The sequence below is a fragment of the Sinocyclocheilus rhinocerous genome, unplaced genomic scaffold (genome assembly GCF_001515625.1).
Source record: "Sinocyclocheilus rhinocerous isolate Xijiao unplaced genomic scaffold, SAMN03320098_v1.1 scaffold5497, whole genome shotgun sequence".
In the NCBI taxonomy this organism is placed as follows: domain Eukaryota; kingdom Metazoa; phylum Chordata; class Actinopteri; order Cypriniformes; family Cyprinidae; genus Sinocyclocheilus; species Sinocyclocheilus rhinocerous.
In genome coordinates, this window is record NW_015648695.1 from 9440 (window position 1) to 29027 (window position 19588).

Below are 19588 nucleotides of genomic sequence, written 5' to 3' on the forward strand. Positions count from 1 at the left end.
TATACATCATCTGAAAGCTGAATAGATAAGCTTTCCATTGATGTATGGTTTGTTAGGATAGGACAATATTTGGTCGAGATACAACTATTTGAATATCTGGAATCTGAGGGTGCAAAAAAATCTAAATACTGAGAAAATTGCTTTTAAAGCTGTCCAAATAAAGGTCATAGCAATGTATATTATTAATCTAACTAAGAAGTTTTGATATATTTATGGTAGGAAATTTACAAAATATCTTCAAGGAACATGATCTTTACTTAATATCCTAATGATTTTTGGCATAAAATGAATATCTGGAATCTGAGGGTGCAAAAAAATCTAAATACTGAGAAAATTGCCTTTAAAGCTGTCCAAATAAAGGTCATAGCAATGTATATTACTAATCTAACTAAGAAGTTTTGATATATTTATGGTAGGAAATTTACAAAATATCTTCATGGAACATGATCTTTATTTAATATCCTAATGATTTTTGGCATAAAAAAAAATCGATAATTTTGACCCATACAGTGTATTTTTAGTCATTGCTACAAATATTCCCATGGTACTTAAGACTGGTTTTGTGGTCCAGGGTCACATATGTGTGTGTACCTAAAGATAATGATCTCCTCCTCGCTCTCCTGGCGTCTCTTGTACTGCTGTAAGCAGATGTTGCAGTGGTCCTGTCTGGGGTGAAGCCCTCTACTGACAGCCTTATGCAGGTGTGACAGAGACCAGTGAAGATCTGAGTTCAACAGATTTGTGGTGGTCTCCAACAATGTCTGAGAGAAAGAAGTAAAATGAACCATTGCAAAGCTTAAAAAAAATAAAAATAAATCATTATCAGAGGTCAGCACACTTGCTCCAGACACACTGAACGATTCTGCTCATTCAGATGAAGTCTAGGCTGTGATGTGTCCTGATTCAACATCCCCCCTTCTCTACCCAAAAACCTCCTGCCGTACGTCTGTACTGTAAGAGGCAAAAACGTGTGCTGATGATGATCCTTTTTGTGCTTTTTGATGTGTTAAAGTTTTGGTTGCATGGACAAAATGAATGAAATACTATTAAAATATGTTCATTAAAAATGTCTAACACTTACTTCCACAGACAAACTGAAAGACCGCATAACCATATTGATTGTTTAAACAGACAGACAGAGAAAGTGAAACAGAGATAAAACAGCAAAATCCTTTAACTTTTAGTAGCATGACAGTAGTGCAGCAACAGGACATTCTCCAAAAAACATTAGATTTTTTTAGTGAATCGGTTAGTTAAAAAAATTACTCTGGTTTTTAGAGAAGTCTATTTGTGACATTTCATGTTTTTGTATTAGTTGTTTAAATGTAAATGTAGGTGTTAAGGTTTGATGTTAATATCCTTCGAGTGAAATAAATACTGCTCTAATAAACTATGTAATCTAATAGGTAGACAATTAAACAAAACTTTAATTGACCAATTTAGGCAGCTTTAGCTAAAGGGTAGCTTAACTGGAATTTAACTGCTTTGAATTATGAGTACTGTAGCTTAGCTTGGCAAGCTAATGTTTCCCCAACACTGCTAAATAGCAAATAAAACTCTTTCACAATAAAGAAATTTCCCTGATTAACTGAAAACCTTCCACTCTGGTAACAACAAGGACAATCTTTGAAAGTAAAAGAAGCTGTACATAAACAAGGAAGGAAAAAAATAAGCTCAGCAGTACAATGTAAAACGCATAATGATCCTCAGTCCTGTATTTTAGTATCCATCGAAACTAAATGCACAAATACAAATTTTAAGCTAGTGATGATATATGACATCTCTAAAGATCTATTGGTAACACTTTAGTATAGGGACCAGTTCTCAGTATTTGCTTATTAGCATGCCTATTATTAACACATTGGCTGTTTATTAGCACTTATAAAGCATATATTCTGTATTATTCTGTGACCATATTCTACATCCCTAATCCTACCCAACAACTAAACTTAACAACTACCTTACTAACTATTAAGCAGCAAATTAAAAGTTTATTGAGGCAAAAGTCGTAGTTAATGGTTTGTTAATAGCGAAAAAGGGACCTTAAAATAAAGTGTGACAGATCTATTAAACATCAATATTATGGAAAGAAAGCAAAGAAATGGATTTTAGCAGTTGAAAGCTTTTTATTAGGACTCAAATACAGGTGCATCTCAATAAATTAGAATGTCGTGGAAAAGTTCATTTATTTCAGTAATTCAACTCAAATTGTGAAACTCATGTATTAAATAAATTCAGTGCACACAGACTGAAGTAGTTTAAGTCTTTGGTATGGGGAAAAGCAAGACACTTTCCATTGAGAAGACAAGGAGATTTTAAGGGGTTAATTAACTGCCTTTGTTTTTTATTTTGTACTGTTCTCTGAGGTCCACTTATAATGTTATCAATATTTTTACATCAAAAAATTTTTAGAAGTAATAAACTATTATCTGTCAGGGTGCACACTGCACAGAGGTGTGCAAATACATTTTTGACAGACAGACAGGACAGCCTATCGAAATGTTCGGAGCGAACATTTTGATTGGACGAACCTTTTATGGTCCTATGCCTTCCACAGATATAAATAAATTTAGACTACTTAACTTAGGCCCCGTACACACAGAGATGCATTTAGCTGTATATGTAAAAATTTTGTATCATATTGGCGTTTCGTCCAGATGGATCCAGCGTTTTGGGAGCCTGAAACTGCTATTTTTTTTAAACCGGTTCCCAGAGTGGATAAATTTGAAAACGACCCCTTTGCGTCTTCGTATTTACAGTCAATCCATATATTTTGTGAAACAATGTCATCACGCCACATCTCGCCCCAAGTCAGACATGGCTACGTCACGTAACAGCAACAAAAATAACAACGGCGGACTGCATGCTTGTGTTCATGCTGCAAAAGCTACTGAGCCTATTAGCTTTACTAACTTTACTAGCTTTTCTTGTTGTTGTGTTGGGTTTGTATACAGCGTGCAAGGTTTATGCTCATGCTCCAAGTCTTCTTCTCCATTTTTTGTGCATTTCTGTGGCAGAATTACAGCGCCACATACTGGTCTGGCATGTATACTACATCGTTTTGAGTCAGTTTCAGTGGTTTCGTGTGTACGCAGATATTTCTTGAGATGACGCTGTGTTTATGGAAGAACAAGGAAAAAAAGATTGGATATGGAAAGCTCTGGCTTCATGTGGATGAGCCCTTACTGATTGTTATCGGGATGTGAAGAGACTTTCAACCAGCATAATAAAAAATGTTTTTGAACCAAATCACCTAACCCTGCCTTTAAGAAACAACATACATATGAACTAAACCATAAATGTATTTTCTAGAGACTGAGAAACGACCTTTCATCTCCCTGTAACTGCAACTCCAACATCATGTCGACACTGGACATCAGCGTGAATCAATGAGTCGTCAACAGTAATTCTGTTTCTGACGTACTTCACGTGCTTGAGCGACTTCCGGCAACAGGGCTAATGGATTTCAAAGGTTTCTAAAACTCTTATAATTAAAACTCTTAAAAGTCTGCAGTTCAATTCATACATGATTCAGCTTGATTCAGCATTTATTTTGTCAAATACGGAATGGAAAGGAATAAAAGGGAACACACTGAAGTCTGACGCAGATTTCTGGATGCAATTAGCCTACAGGTGACACTAAGGTGAAGAAAGCAACTCTACAAACTAACAAACAAAAATCTATAAAAGAAATTAGCATTGCAAAAAGATGTAAATAAGTGTCAGACCAGTTCAGTGGAATTTCAGACAACAAAGTCTCTTTATTCTTGTTTATTTTGTCTCGAATTTCAGAAAATAACAAGCAAAGCCTTTTTAGTAAAGCCGAAACTAGGGAGGATTTTAATCCAGTTGCTACAACATAATAACACTAAAACACAAATAAGTGCTTCAGAAGTTTTCAGACAGCTTTAAAGAAAGTTCTGTGAGGGCTTGAGATGAGGGAAACTATTTATGGGAAAGTATTTAGTTGTTCATTAAGTAAAACTGTAGGGTGTATGTGTGCATGCCACTGATAACCATTACGGGACCTAAGACGTCCAGAGAGCCTCTTCAATTATGCGCTTGTTAATTAATGAAGAAACAGCCATTAATGAGTTCTTATAACACTCCACCCTCAACTGACCCGATTAAAGCAGCTGTGAGGATAAACTGGAATAAGTTAAGTATGATAGTTCGTCTGAATGGCGTCAGTCCCTAAAAAGCTATTAAGAGGGATTGAAAAGGTACAGTATTTGTGTGTGTGTGTGTGTGTGTGTGTGTGTGCATGACCCACCACAGTGATGTTTTTATGACTATTGCTGAAACATGTCCTAACAGGTCCCTACTCTCTTAATAGTTTGATGTAGAATACTTATTTTATTATTATTCATACCCATATTTATAGTATAGATTATTGGTCAAATTAAAACTACTGGCATGTTGGAAATTAGCATGAAAAAGCCAATATTAGAAACTGGTTTCTTAATCAGTAGGTAGTAGCTACACTTATTGTATTGTATCATCTTATTGTGCACTTATTTTTTCTGCCCATAATAAAATCAATAAATACCAACCCAAAATTTACTAAATGTATACCAGCAACAGTTTGATCTCAGCAACAGATCTCTATTACCTTATAATTAATTAAAAAAATAAAAATATAAAATAACACAACTCGAATGTGGAATTTTTACTTCTGATCACACTGCAAAAGTGTTCTTCATCCCTTTTTTTTTTGTTGCTTTTTTTGTCTTGTTTTCCAGTGCAAATGTCTAAAGATTCTTAAATCAACAATCAAGTTTCTTAAATTAAGAAGTGTTTTTTTTCTGAAAAGTGAGTTTATGATGAAAACAAGAACAAATATCTGACAATGGAGCCAGAAAAATATCCTTAATGCAAAAAGAAAAGGTTTAACCAAACAAAGTTTTACCCCACATATTAATGTTTGGTTTAAGCATAAACTCACTTAATTTTGTTCAATTTTTCAGAAATCTTCACTTTGCATCTTGAGTAAATGTATCTTGATTTAAGGATGTTTAAATATTTGTCCTACAAAACAAGACAGAAATACTGAGGAAGATATATATTTTTTTGCAGTGCATGCAACACTTAATGACACTACTTTCTGCTCTAATTTAAGGCCTTAATTTTAAGACAAGCAGAACCACTGCTTTAATAAGCACACACAATCATTAAAACAAGTAAAATAACAATGGAAAATGTGATGATAAAATGTCTGTCTGCCTTTACAGAGGTAACAAATAAATAATTTAATCATCAAAGGGCAAAATAGTGCCAGTAAATATTCTCAACACTTGCTATTGGCATACAGGTTTTAAATTATTCTTTTTCAAAGGATCTCACCTCCACATCTCATTCCAATTATCACATAAAACACTGTGAATTTAGCTGCTGTAGCTTCAGCTGTGTGAACAGTAAGAGAAGATCTCATTATAATTTAACAGAGCTAAATGATGTATCTTTCTATGCTGCTGTCTGAAACCAGCAAGAGTGCAATTAGTATGAAAGTAAGACATGAATGATGCATTATGGGAAGCTATACTATATGGATATATTTAATAATTAATCTTGTGAGTTAGGCTGTGCATCAACACCTCACAAACCCTGCACTACACCCTAATACAAAGTAAATAAATTAATTAAATAATTAAAAAAAAATTGTGGTGACACCCTGGTACAGTGATGAGTTTTTGTTTACCGATGCTGCCGTAGAAATGTGCTATTCAAAATAGGCAGTGAATAATTTATGTGAGTGAAAGGGAGCTGCCAATAACAATAAGGGGCCAATAAGGTACGTGAACATTTGAACAGGATGATGATGTGTAAATGTTTCTTATTTTGTTTAAAGAACATATTTTTTCATTTAGTATTGCCCTTTAGAAGCTATATAAAATAAATGTTTCCCAGAAGACAAAATAAGTACAATTTACGCTGATCATCCAATTCAAAAAGTTTACACTCCCCATGTTGCATCAGTGAATGTTTTCACATTTTGTTATAGTTGTGAGTTTGAAATGAGTTTCTCGATTGCCCTCAGTGTGAAAAATCAAACATTCACTGCTGGAAAAGGTTTAAAATGGCAGAAGATGCCGGAAAACCAATGAATGTGCAGAACCTGGAGGATTTTGCTGATAAAAAAATGGGCAGCTGAACTGCTCAGGACAAACAAGGACACATGAACAACTATCACAAAACATAAAAACGTAATATTAAACCTTAATAAAAATGCATTGTTAATAATAATACATTTTTATTAGTTTTTATTAATATTATTAAAAATATATTATTATTAAGTTATTATTTTGTCTTGTGGGATATATGTAAACATCTGTTATGTGAAATAAGTGCTTTCAGGACAATTTTTATGATCTTTCCTATTTTGTTTAAATTATTCTAGCCTTATATATAGCATTTGTATATATCTGTAATCTGTGTTTTGTATGATATTGTCATGTACCGGATGAAAACAATAAAAACTTAAATAAATAAAAAAATTATTAACATTTGGCAGATTCTTCAAGGTACACACACACACACTGTACAAGAATGCAAGACAAACGACAATGAACATGCTTCTCAATGGTGCAAGAAAGCATTCAAAATAGAAAGCATTCAACAATAACAAGCTTATGAGGTCAAATTGCTATATAATGCGCACACACACACACACACACACACACACACACACACTACCTGTTCATAGTTGAAGGTTTCTAGCATCCCTAAAATGAGTCCCTGAATCTCAGCCAGCTTTCCTTTCCCATACACAGGGTCCTGCAATAGAGAACACATATATGAGATAAATTATTTTCTCATAGCTTTGATCACACTAGCAGAAAAAGTACAAAGTTTGTAAGTAAATTTTAAAGGCATGTTCTGCAGTAAACCAACTTAAGCACAAATCAGAAAGTAAACACAGTGCGTGCTGTCAGACTGCTTTCAGATGATGAAGGAGTGCAGTCTCAAAAACATCTCACACATACACACACACACACACACACACACACACACACACACAAACAGACACCTTATCACAGGACTGCACACACATGGGTAATTTTGCCACACACACACACACACACACACAAACAGTCATCACTAGCCCTTATCACAGGACTGCACACACATGGGTAATTTTGCTCTCGGTAGGGGCTCAGATTGATGCAGTCACAAAGATGAAGACCTGGAAGACTCACACACACACACACACACAGTATACTGTTCATTCTGAGGGACAGAAACGGTGCAAAAAAACATGAAGGTCCTGCAACAGAAAACACAACAGACTGCTGACCATTCATTCATAATGACCATTCATTATTTTATAATCACAACACTCCTATTCTTACTCTCTATTTCTTCACACTTTCTCAACATGAAAAATACTGCCTTTGTCAGTTAGTTCTCTTACAGCAACATATGATACTTTATTGATCCTGATAAGATACTTTTTTTGATCCCAATAAGATACTTTATTGATCCTGTATGAAGAGAATAGGACATACAACTTTGTTGTTATAGTCTACCTCCTCCACACACAAGATGAATTCCCCAAGGCCAAAACTGCTTTCCCTCCAGAGAGACCGTCACTCACACAAACATCTGGAATACCAAATCCCTGGAGTTCAGGTTTGAAACCCAACATATGTTCTACGAGAAGAATGAAGACTAACAAAACTCAATAAATTTCACTCTTTACAATATACCACACAAACTTCAACTAGCTCCTATGGAGCTACCCTTGGCAAATGGGACATCACTCTAATCCACAGGGGCCCCCATACGGGACTAACGAGCCAAATTTGGTTTTATATTTTTTGTTTTAAATCAGATTTGAAAGTTTTTTATGGATAAATCTATAACAATATAACTGCATAGAAGGTGCATGAAAAGGCAAATATACAGTGTGTTTACATACATTTTTAATGCTGCACAGAGGCACTCTAAATGCAGTTTGGGTATTTTTTCAAAATACACACATCTCTTAAAACAAAATTTTCACATGCTCACTAGTTTATTTAATTTGTCAGTGTATATACCGAGACTAAGGGAGAACTGATTTAAGTAATTCCCACCGCAGTACCATTTCCACCACATTCCAAATTATGTATTATGTTTTAAGACCATCCTGTGGTATAAATTTGCAGTACATTTTTGGAATGAGATGGCTGACTTCTTTGTATAATACATAATTTGATTTGAAATTAAATACAATAATATTTTCTTCACATATTACATATCTCAGGTTTCATCTCAAGCATGAAAAAGTACACTAACTTCACAAAAATCTTAACATTTTAAAATGTAATTTATACCTGTAATGGCAAAGAATTTTCCGCAGCCATTACTCCAGTGGTATACAATACTGTTTTATGTGATACTTTTTTCAAGTTCAAAAGAACAGCATTTATTAAAAATATAAATCTTTTGTAAGATTATAAATGTCTTTACTGTCACTTTTATTCAGTTTAATGTGTCCTTGCTCAAAAAATCTTACTTCAAACTTTTGAATGCAAGTTTAAATCATGTTCACACAGTAAATATGGAAATTATTATTATCATTTTTATTTTACTATTATTATTATAATACTAACTTTAATAAATACTATAACTATTGTTATAATAATTTTGGTCAAATGTTTACTACATGGTTACAATTTTAAATCTTTGATAAACTGTTAAAGATTTACAGAATGATATAAAGAAAATAATTTAGTACAGAAAAGGATGAATGAAGAGAAAATAATTCACTGCAAGAGAATAATTGTCTAAAATAACATCACTTTTTATTTCCAGCAAAACTATTTCACCCTGACCCAAATGGTTCTCATGGTTCTCAAGGGCCATGCAGTATGCCACTGGGAGCAACTATAAACCTTCTGTGAGTTGTACAGCATGACTACTGCTTCAGGAAGAGACAGACAGAAAGAAGAGAGATGGTCTACTAATTACTTCAGCATGTTTGACTTGACTACACTCTTTAATAGATATGCATGCCTCTCTAGTTGCAGGTGTTATTCAGCCTCCCAAAATAACAGCTACCACTATTCAGACATCCTGTAAACAAGCTGTAAACAAATCCAAACATCCATGGACAACCAAAATGAATTTCAATATTGCAATTATATTTACACCCCTTTTAACTTTGGAGAATCGGGATTTACAGGTTCTCTTATAGAAATATAATGACCCCTTACACTCCATCCACCCACATATCACAGTGTGTGAGATATGAAAAAGACTGTTATTAAGAGAGATAATACTGTCGTTATAATGCAGAGAGGCTTTGCCGATGGAAACAACATTACCAGACTTACTCAGACTGACCAGAAATGTGATAAAAAAAAATTGACATCTTTGTAATGCATTTCTCTAGGTCTTTTTTCCCTTGTGGAAAACCATGTAAATGCAATAGTGGATGATCTAATTTGCTGCTGGAGCAAAAGGAAACACAAACATAATATTTGCTAGAGTCTCCCATGTACCTCTAAAGAAGTTTACCCTGCTATATTTTACTTAACTTGTGAAAAGGGTTTATATGCATAGCAAATAAATGTAGGACAATGAGTGAAAATATCCACATTGGGAGTATTTGGCTCCTCTGATCAACAGTAAGAATGATCTCCACTCAGAAAGTCATGATCTCAGGAGTCTACATCCTCACATGCCATCTTGTTTTCTAGAAATATCTTTGGCAGATTACTACAGTAGGTAAATATTCCATACATTCCAGGTCATATCAGCTTAAGGTGGTTATCTGGTTGCCTACCAACACAGTCTAATAGATCTAACCAGGGGTGCGTTTCCAAAAACAGCATCAGAAGCAGCAAGTTCTGCCGTTACCAACATAGTTCTAAGATTAGGTGCTTCCCAAAATCATAGCTCCAATGAACGTTTGCAAACAGCATCGCCACCAGCTTGGTCTGGTGCAGGCACCGCCCCCTCTCTTATAATTCTGTGGAGCACCAACAAATTGGAAATCAATTCTAAGTCTTGAATTACATAATAATAATAATAAATACAACAATAAGCAAGCACAGTGCACATTCAAGATGACACCTGTTGATTATGTAATATATTGATTGCCATCATTTGTCAGTATAACTTGATAGGGTTCTTTCTAACCTTTCCTGTTCCTTGTCAGTGGTGCATTTGCATTCACAGCAGCGCACTAATGATTACACGCTGTGAGCAAATGCCATCAAATGTCACCATCAGCAGCCGGGCAGAACCAGAGCTGCTCAGATAGATGCCGAGGCAGGGAGATTAATGAATCAACATGGGCTACAAAAAAGAGACTATTACTGAATCATAATGAACATGAACAATGTCAAAAACTATAGTGACAGCAAATGTTTTGACTTAGATTTACTTTCACTTTAATGTGTGTTTCTTGGTGATGTACAGTCCCGTTCAAAAGTTGGGTCAGTAAGGGATCAGTAATATTTTTTAAATGTTTTTGAAAGAAAAGGTGCTCTGTTCACCATGGCTGCATTTATTTGATCAAAAAATTTAGTAAAAACAGTAATATTGTCAAATAATATCACAATTTAAAATAAGTGTTTTCAATGTGAATATATTTTAACATGTAATTTATTTCTGTGATGCAAAGCTGAATTTTCAGCAGCCATTACTTCAGTCTACAGTGTGAGATGATCCTTCAGAAATCATTCTAATATGCTGATTTGCGACTAAAGAAACATTTCTTATTATTATCAATGTTGAAAACCATTGCACTGCTTCATATTTTTATGAAACCAGGATTCTTGTGTTCAGTAATGTCTTTACTGATACTTTTGATCAATTTAATGCATCCTTGCTGAAATGTACACATTTTTCAAGAATTTTACTGTAATTTAAAAATTTATATTGTATAAGCTCACATGTAAAAAAAAAAGTTTTTTTATCTCGTCCTTTGTTTTTCATCCTTTGTATCCTAACTCTACAGTAACTGATGTGTTTTAACATCTTATGAATAGTCATATTTGTGTATTGGCAGCATTTCAAACAAATGTATAACAAAGGCACTTAAATATTAGGAATTGTTTTTTTTTAATGATCTAATCTAAAAGTAGAACTATTTACTCCAAATAACCATTAACAACAACTTTAATACTGGTTTAAAATACTACACATCAGATAAGTATAAAAAACATTATCTCTTTAAACTATAGCTCTTTACAAATGAGCTAAATAAACAATAATAATTTGTGTATTACAGTGAAAATGAAAGAAGAACTCACTATTTGCTATCTGCTAAATGCATAAATTATTATTATTATTATTAATAATTATTATTACTATTTGCATAAATCCTTAATAATACAGATTCTAAACTATAAACTAATAGTTTGCAAGTAAGTGGTTTGTAATAAATTGTTACCAAAAAATTTTAACAGTAGTGTATCTTTGCAAACTACTAAAGAAAAAAGAAAAAATCATAAGCACTGATTCAAAAGAAATCACAGAGGTTCTAATGCCTGCAGGTTGAAGCAGAGTGCTGGTGTAAATAGCACTGATAAGGTGGGGAAGATTGATGGGGGAAAGTTGACAGCACTAAATATGAGCAGATGAAAACAGATAAAGGCCTTCCACTGCCCAAAGCCTCAACCGAGTCATGAGTTGCAGCATCGATCTCATGGAGAGCAAAAGTGTGTGTGTGTATGTGTGTGAGTGTGTGTTTGAAACGGCTACACAAGGCTCTGATCTGAAAAGCAAATTTGCTGTTCAGCTTCTACAGTGTGTCCATCAATCCAAATACGAGAACTAACAGTGGATTCTGAGAAAGCTTGCAGAAACAAACAAAAACAAAAAAAAATTTAAAGGCTGCATCTGTAGATGCCACTGTAAGCAACTGTTCCTCCTATTTAACATGAAGCATATAGAGTATCCTGCCATACTGAAAAGGTCTGAATCCCTTTGATTCAGAATGTTTGTAATTTTCACAAAATTCAGTTGAACATAAATGTCAATATATACTACTGAATAAAATTCTAAAAGAAACAGAATATTAGAAAATGTGCTTGTAAATAAAAGTGATGAATATTGAGCACAGATTGCATAACATTTCTAATGTAAATATTAAAAACGTAATCATAAACACAAAAAGAAGAAAAAACAAAACAAAACTAAAGTTCAATAAAGATGACAATAAATAAACCAATAAATAAATCAAGTGATAAACAAATATGTACTTTTTGGGGTTCACATAACAACGATATAAGTGTAATAAAAAGTGTGCGTCAACCTTATGATGAACTTCAAAGTAATTTTAACTTGATAATCGGATTCAGATCATCTGAACTGGAATAAAAATAACATAAATAAATATATATAATATATATAAATAATAAATAACATAATAAAATATAACAGCAACACACCATTAATTGAAGTGTATAAAAGCTATATTTATAGAGGACTCATAACCCAGATGTTTAAAAGTTTCAAGACGGTAGATTTGTTGACATCTCCAGAGCAGTTGAATTCAGAATCTGTAAATGTCTATGTGAGTGTCTCAACAGTTTTGCACAAATAAGAACCATGGGATTTTGAGCTTGAGTCAGCTACCCTATTGTCAAGTCAGAAGGCTTTAAGTCTTTCCAATCAAATCCCACAGAACAATAACATCTCACACATACCACAATCACTGGAACACACGGAGCGACCTCTGAACGTGCACACAGTGACTGCCGTTTAATAACAGGAGGGCATAAAAACAGCCTAGTTTTAAGCTAAACTGCACAACCCTCTACATTGCGAGTAAATCACTTGCATATGTGACTAAATCCAAAGTGCAGATCTACGTGCGATGTAACTATAAGAGATGTATTCATCATACAGTGTATATTCACTGATTTTAACGGGAGTGTTTTTAAAGGAGGCTGAGTATAAGTTTAGCACAGATATATTTTAATTCGCCAAACACAATGACTGAGCGCTTCAGAGTTTCACTCTACGTCAAGCGATCTGTGCTATTTTTCATTTCATCTCAATGGATGCGCAGCGCACCTGTGTTTGTGTATTTGGCGTACCGTAAACTCTAGTGTGAAGGCGCACTAGGGTTGTGCCGATAGATGATAGTATTGTGTATCGACAATAGTCAGAGATATCGCCTGTGGCTGATGCCTTTGACGATATCAAGACGATTATTATTATTATTATTATTATCAGGCTAGTAATACTATCTAATTAATATTAGGGCTTATTGGTTGCATTATATTTATTTTTTTATCGGCGATCTCACAGGCTGACGATAGGACGATTTGAAAATTTAGCATATCGCCCAACACTAAGGCACACAACTTGCCGTCGCTTTCTCTCACTCGCACGAAGTGAGAGTGAGCGAGCGAGCGAGTCTTACATACCATGCAGAATTGACGCGCTACATGTAAATGATATTCTTTGTTGTTCCTTTAGAATTCTTCAGCTTTTAAGAACTGCCGCTTTCTCCGGTAGTGGGCGGAACTAATGCGCAAATGGCAATCTCATTGGCTGGTGCTCACCTATTATCGCCCCCTGTTTTGATTTCAGCGAATCAGTTTGAGCGAACGCACACAACCTGATTAATATTCATGAATCCAGCAGCTCGTTAATCCTTAGTGCATTTTATATTGTTCTGATTAGTAGAATTCGTATAATATTATTATTATCTTATCAGTATTATTGTTAGTTTTTTCAAATTTTTTACAGGAACACTGAATGACCAAAAAAAGCACCACCACCAGTCCTAAGTTCAGTTAAAATGATTAATTTGCATTCATACATGGTTACCAAGTTTTAATTCTAATTACTAAACTTCTATTAGGCGATTCAATTGCCAAGGTGTCTGTAGAGGGTTGCTGCATGAGCTGTTAAAAACAACAAGAGCATGTACTTACCTGTAGGATGCGCTGAATGATGGCAGGTGGAGCGATAAAACTGGACATGCTGTTTAAGACTTTCATAGTGAGCTCTTTTAATGCTGAGGAAAGGGAGACACAATCAGGACTGACTGAGCCCTCAGCTAAATTCATTATACACCAGTGCTTCTCTAAAGTCTGTGAAATTAGTAAACAATTTGACATTATTTTTTATCAGTTTTAATTATTTTCATTTTAAAAAACAAAGGAAGCTTTAAAGCACTTAATTATTGCCAATTTTGTATTTTCTATGAGGATTATGGTTAATGTATTTATTATCAAAGTTCATTAAAAAGCTAAAACTACTGAAAATCCAGCCTTCTCATGGTACTGTACTAGAAATAAGAAGTTATTGTTGGAGAAAAATGAAATAGTTAACAGAACAATCATTAGCTTATTCGGCCTTCAAGTGCACCTGGAAAACTCCTACTTCCAAGTTGGGTCATCATTATTACAAGAAGTTACACATTCATGTTGAAAAATAATATGGAGGTATTCTATTGCTTTCTACATTTTTATTTTATTTTATTTTTTAAAATAATTGTAATATTTATCACTTATTAATGCACTATATCTACCGCAAACCTTGAAAATTAGAAATAACCACACTATTTTCTCAATTATGTAAAAAATAGCAACTGAAATACAAAATGGAATACATACATATATATATATATATATATATATATATATACACAACTTAGCAAAAGTAATCTAGAATTTTGAGCTTCCCACTTGTAAATACAAATTCTCTTGTAAATGCAGAATTTCCGACTCCATTTGAAGGCTGTATAAATCTAATTTAATCCATGCACACTATAATGTAAGTTATTAAAAACATTTGGAAATGAATATCGTTGTCATCATTTCAGAAGTAAGAGAATAAATATCATAGGATGAGAATGAGGGGCTTTTTTATATTGTTGAATATTTAATCTTATAGGAGCATTGGAGTTACAAAGGTTGAGAGGACTGCTGCTATACTGTGGATAAACTCAAAACTAGTGCTTGTGTGTGTTTGTCTCACCCTCTGAAGTGTGTTTGGTGTCGGCTCCTTTGAGTAGTTTCTGTGGTGACATCATCGCCTCGAGGAGAGGAAACCACAGAGCCTGAGAGTGACAGAAGATTGATATACACACACACAGTGAGAGAGAGAAATGTAAAACCGGGAATAAGAAGATCAATACATCCTGTTCATGAAAATGCACACAGCCCAGGTTGATCGGACAGCGCACACACACACACACCTCTCTCTGCTGCTGGTTGAGACCATGCGAGCTCCTCTGACACAAAGCAATGATGTCATGCAGAGCTTCCTCCACTCTTTGTATCAGACTCGGCACTTCATCACCTGTCTCCTCCTCCTCACCATCGGGCTTGTCTGTCTCTGAGCCTTCCAGGGCAAGTTTGTGGAGTTTGCCCTTCAGGGTCTGAGAAGCAGAAATCAACAGATCGATAGCGCATTTCCACAAGCCCTTTCTGTCTCACCAGGGATATTTAAGACACTGTTCTCTGAAACACCGTCTAAATGAACTGGCCATTTTTGATGGTGCATTCACACTGGCAGTTTAGCTCGAAAAAAGGCATGGTTCGCATGAAAACATGGTAATGTGAAAGCTGCCATGCAGAACGGAAGCGGTACCGAACTCAAGAATACCTATAGGAGGTGGTCTGAGTTTGCTTGCCCTGGAACTGTGGCGCAATTTGCATGATTGTGAAAGCAACTCGGACTCGGGTGCACACTTGTTCAGGAAGCAAAATAACCTGTGCATGCATTTCAGCCTGATGACAATATCAATAATTCAACAAAGCACACATAAGGGATGACAGCTAGTGTGTAGTGTAATTGTGCATAGTGAGTGCAATCATAGCGGCAAAAAGCAGCGTTTATGCAACACACAGAGCGAAGACGCAAGTGTCCTTGTGCATTTTAGCACCAAATTAATAACAATAATAAAAAATATGGACCCACATACCCACAATGTTGTTCTGTTTTCTATCATGCGCTGTGCACATTTGTGGTAATGAACGCTTTACCGCATGATGTGTGAACATGATGTGTGGCGTGAGAGCGCCATGGCGAGGTGGGTTATTGCGAAGGGTCAATTAATTACATATTCATAAATATATACTGAAAACAGTCACCAGATGAAGATAATTCAAATATATTATTAAGGCAGGTGAAAACACTCAATAGACATAAAAAAAAAACCTTAACTTTGTCAATGTAATTTGTAATGTACAGGTGCATCTCAATAAATTAGAATGTCGTGGAAAAGTTCATTTATTTCAGTAATTCAACTCAAATTGTGAAACTCGTGTATTAAATAAATTCAGTGCACACAGACTGAAGTAGTTTAAGTCTTTGGTTCTTTTAATTGTGATGATTTTGGCTCACATTTAACAAAAACCAATATTCAGTCTGTGTGCATTGAATTTATTTAATACACGAGTTTCACAATTTGAGTTGATTTACTGAAATAAATTAACTTTTCCACGACATTCTAATTTATTGAGATGCACCTGTATATCCATACTGAAAATATACTACCATTCAAAAATTTGGAGTCGGTAAGATTTTTTTGAAAATGGTTTTTGAAAGAAATGTTTTATGCTCACCAAGGCTGTATTTATTTGATTAAAAATACAATAAAAACAGTAATATTGTGAAAAAACTACTACAATTACTGTTTTCTACATGAACATATTTATCATATATTATTATCAGTTGAAAACATTGCAGCTTCATATTTTTGTGGAAACTGTGATTTTATTTATTTGTTTGTTTGTTTTTTGATGAATATTCTACATCCCTAATGCTACCCAATACCTAAACTTAACAACTACCTTTCTAACTATTAATATGCAGCAAATCAGGGGTTTATTAAGGGAAAAGTCATATGGCTTGTTAATAGCGAGAATTGGACCTTAAAATAAAGTGTGACCTTAATTTCTTACTGACCCCAAACTTTTGAATATATATTTTGTGTAAGCTGGTGGTCTACAGTCCACATCAATAAGTGCACAAATCTATAAGTCCAAGGTAGATTTTCATTCATGCATTCCATCTGCAATATTTTTTAATCATTGGTTTAATGTGCTATGTGCCAGAAAGTCTTTAGTTATGTCGCATCTCACTTTTCAGCATCTCTAGTTATGATCGCCAATGCTGAAATTCAAGTTTGAAAAAGCCCAAACTCGCTGGCATTCTGTTACATGCTGCTACATTACAGCGGTTTTTTAAATGCAAAAACATGCCCTGCGGGAACAACCGCTTACTAATGGTGTGCTTGACTTGCTCTGACATTAGTAGCTGTTATAAATTCACTGTAAACCACGGCTTCACGGGGCTTATTGCTTTATAAAACGGTTATTCCATATATGTAGCAAGGTTTCACAAAATAAAACAAAGCATATAAAATGTAATGATATTAATAAAAACATTATTCTTCCTGTTCATTATGGAATATATGCATGGGACAGGCGCCAGAGAATATGATTGTGTTATTTTTTAATAATTATTGCACTCAACATGTTAAATTGAGAGCCTTCGAAATATAATAATAAAAAGGCTGGCGGCCCATACAAAATCCTCATCTTTTCTCTGAATCAGAATGTTCTCATTTAAAAAGTTCAGATGTGTGTTTCTGAATTTTTTTTGTCTAATTTGATCATTCTTTCAGCTACCAAAAAGACTGCAGTGCTCCCAGTTCTATTGCTAACATGATAATTAACTTTACATTAGTACAATAAAGGCGTTAAAAAAATAAACAGTTAAACTGAAAGGTGATATCAAACAAAAAGGTGAAATGTCACATTAATCATTGTTTGGCAAATTTTCAGAGGAGAAATTCAGTCATTTCAATACACTGAATGCATGCTTTGCAAGGGACTGCATTAGGAGAGAATGTTAGAGATTAAGTATTGTTTTAAGTGTTGTAATTAAGTTGAACATAAATTGACCTAAGCCAGCTAAACTGTGTTAACCCAACTAAACATATTTATTTTGAATAAACTAAATGAAATTGTGTATAAATACTTTCCTAAATTAAGTAAGGGTAATAAATAAATTTGTATTTCTTTTACATTTCGTCTTTTACATTTACTCAAGACAAACTGTTTACTTCATTACTCCACCAAGATGGGCATTTTGAGCAAGAAGTGGATTTGATTGGTCCATCTCGCAAATATGTTTCTACGAAGCGAGAGCACTCCTAGCAGAGTATGCAGTCTCTGAAGTAGCGGTGTGACACTGTCACACAAAGACACATGTTTTATACCGCTCAGTATATATGAAGATTTTATATCTACAGCGGGTAAAATAAGTATTGAACACGTCACTATTTTTCTCAGTAAATATATTTCTAAAGGAGCTGTTGACATGAAATGCACCAGATGTCGTTAACAACCCAGGTAATCCATACATACAAAGAAAACAAAAAAATAAGTTCAGAAATTAAGTTCGGTGTAATAAAATGGAATGACACAGGAAAAAATTATTGAACACATGAAGAAAGGGAGGTGCAAAAAAGGCATGGAAAGCCAAGACACCAGCAGAAATCTATCAGTAATTAGAAAGCAATCCTGCCCCTAGTCAGTGGAAATTGAATTGAACAATGTTATTGTTCCATCCCAAAGAGGCAAAAAATCACTTTCACTGACTTTTAACTTAAATGTTCCCTCCTGGTGGAATGACCTTCCCAACTCAATCCGAGCAGATGAGTCCTTAGCCATCTTCAAGAATCGGCTAAAAACACATCTCTTCCATCTTTATTTGACCCTCTAACTCTATCACTCTCTATTCTAATTTTATAAAAAAAATAAAATAAAATAACACTAGCTTGCTCTATTCTTTACTTTACTTACTTTTAGTCATTTAGCAGACGCTTTTATCCAAAGCGACTTACAAATAAGAAAAAGTAATTAAAACTAAAAGCTAAAACTCTATAAATACTATATATATATACACATTTAAGAAAATAATATTTTTCTATTCTATCTATTTTTCTTTTTATTTATTATATAATTAAAAAAAAACCTTGCTATGTGTACTGCGTTAAGCTAACTGAGACTTGTCGAGAGCAGTGAAAAAAATTATCAAAAGAGTTTTCTAAGAGCCAAGGACCACTTGTGGACAGCTTCAGAAAGACCTGGAATTAGCAGGTACAATTGTTTCAAAGAAAATAATAAGTAATGCACTTAACCGCCGTGGCCCGTATGCACGCTCACCACGCAAAACTCCATTGCTGAAGAAAAAGCATGTTGAAGCTTGTTTAAAGTTTGCTGCACCACATTTAGACAAGCCTGTGAAATACTGGGAGAATATAGTCTGGTCAGATGAGACAAAAATTGTACTCTTTGGATGCCATAATACACACCATGTTTAAAGGTCAAATGGCACTGCACATCACCCCAAAACATCATGGTGTATCACTGGCAAAATTCATATAGTTGAAGGAAGGATGAATAGAAAAATGTACAGAGACATTCTTGATAAAAATCTGCTGCCATCGACCAGGATGATGAAGATGAAATGAGGGTGGACATTTCAGCGAGACAATGATACCAAACACACAGCCAAGGAAACTCTCATTTGGTTTCAGAAAAAGAAAATGAAGCTGCTAGAATGGCCCAGTCAATAACCTGACTTGAATCCAATAGAAAATCTATGGAAAGAACTAAAGATT

The 19588-nt window shown here is 34.3% G+C and overlaps 1 protein-coding gene across 1 annotated transcript in view; it reads right to left on the reverse strand.

The window, feature by feature from the left end:
* Nucleotides 1-577: 577 nt before the first annotated feature.
* The window catches only part of LOC107710204 (vacuolar protein sorting-associated protein 8 homolog), a gene marked incomplete at its 3' end in the record, with an annotated part of 94487 nt that continues 75476 nt past the window's right edge, over nucleotides 578-19588 (reverse strand). The window contains exons 38-42 of the mRNA XM_016514944.1: nucleotides 15149-15331; nucleotides 14929-15010; nucleotides 13881-13963; nucleotides 6694-6774; nucleotides 578-761 (exon numbers count right to left, since the gene is read on the reverse strand). Of these exons, the coding sequence (XP_016370430.1) occupies nucleotides 578-761; nucleotides 6694-6774; nucleotides 13881-13963; nucleotides 14929-15010; nucleotides 15149-15331 (613 nt within the window). The remainder of the gene's footprint in view (nucleotides 762-6693; nucleotides 6775-13880; nucleotides 13964-14928; nucleotides 15011-15148; nucleotides 15332-19588) is intronic.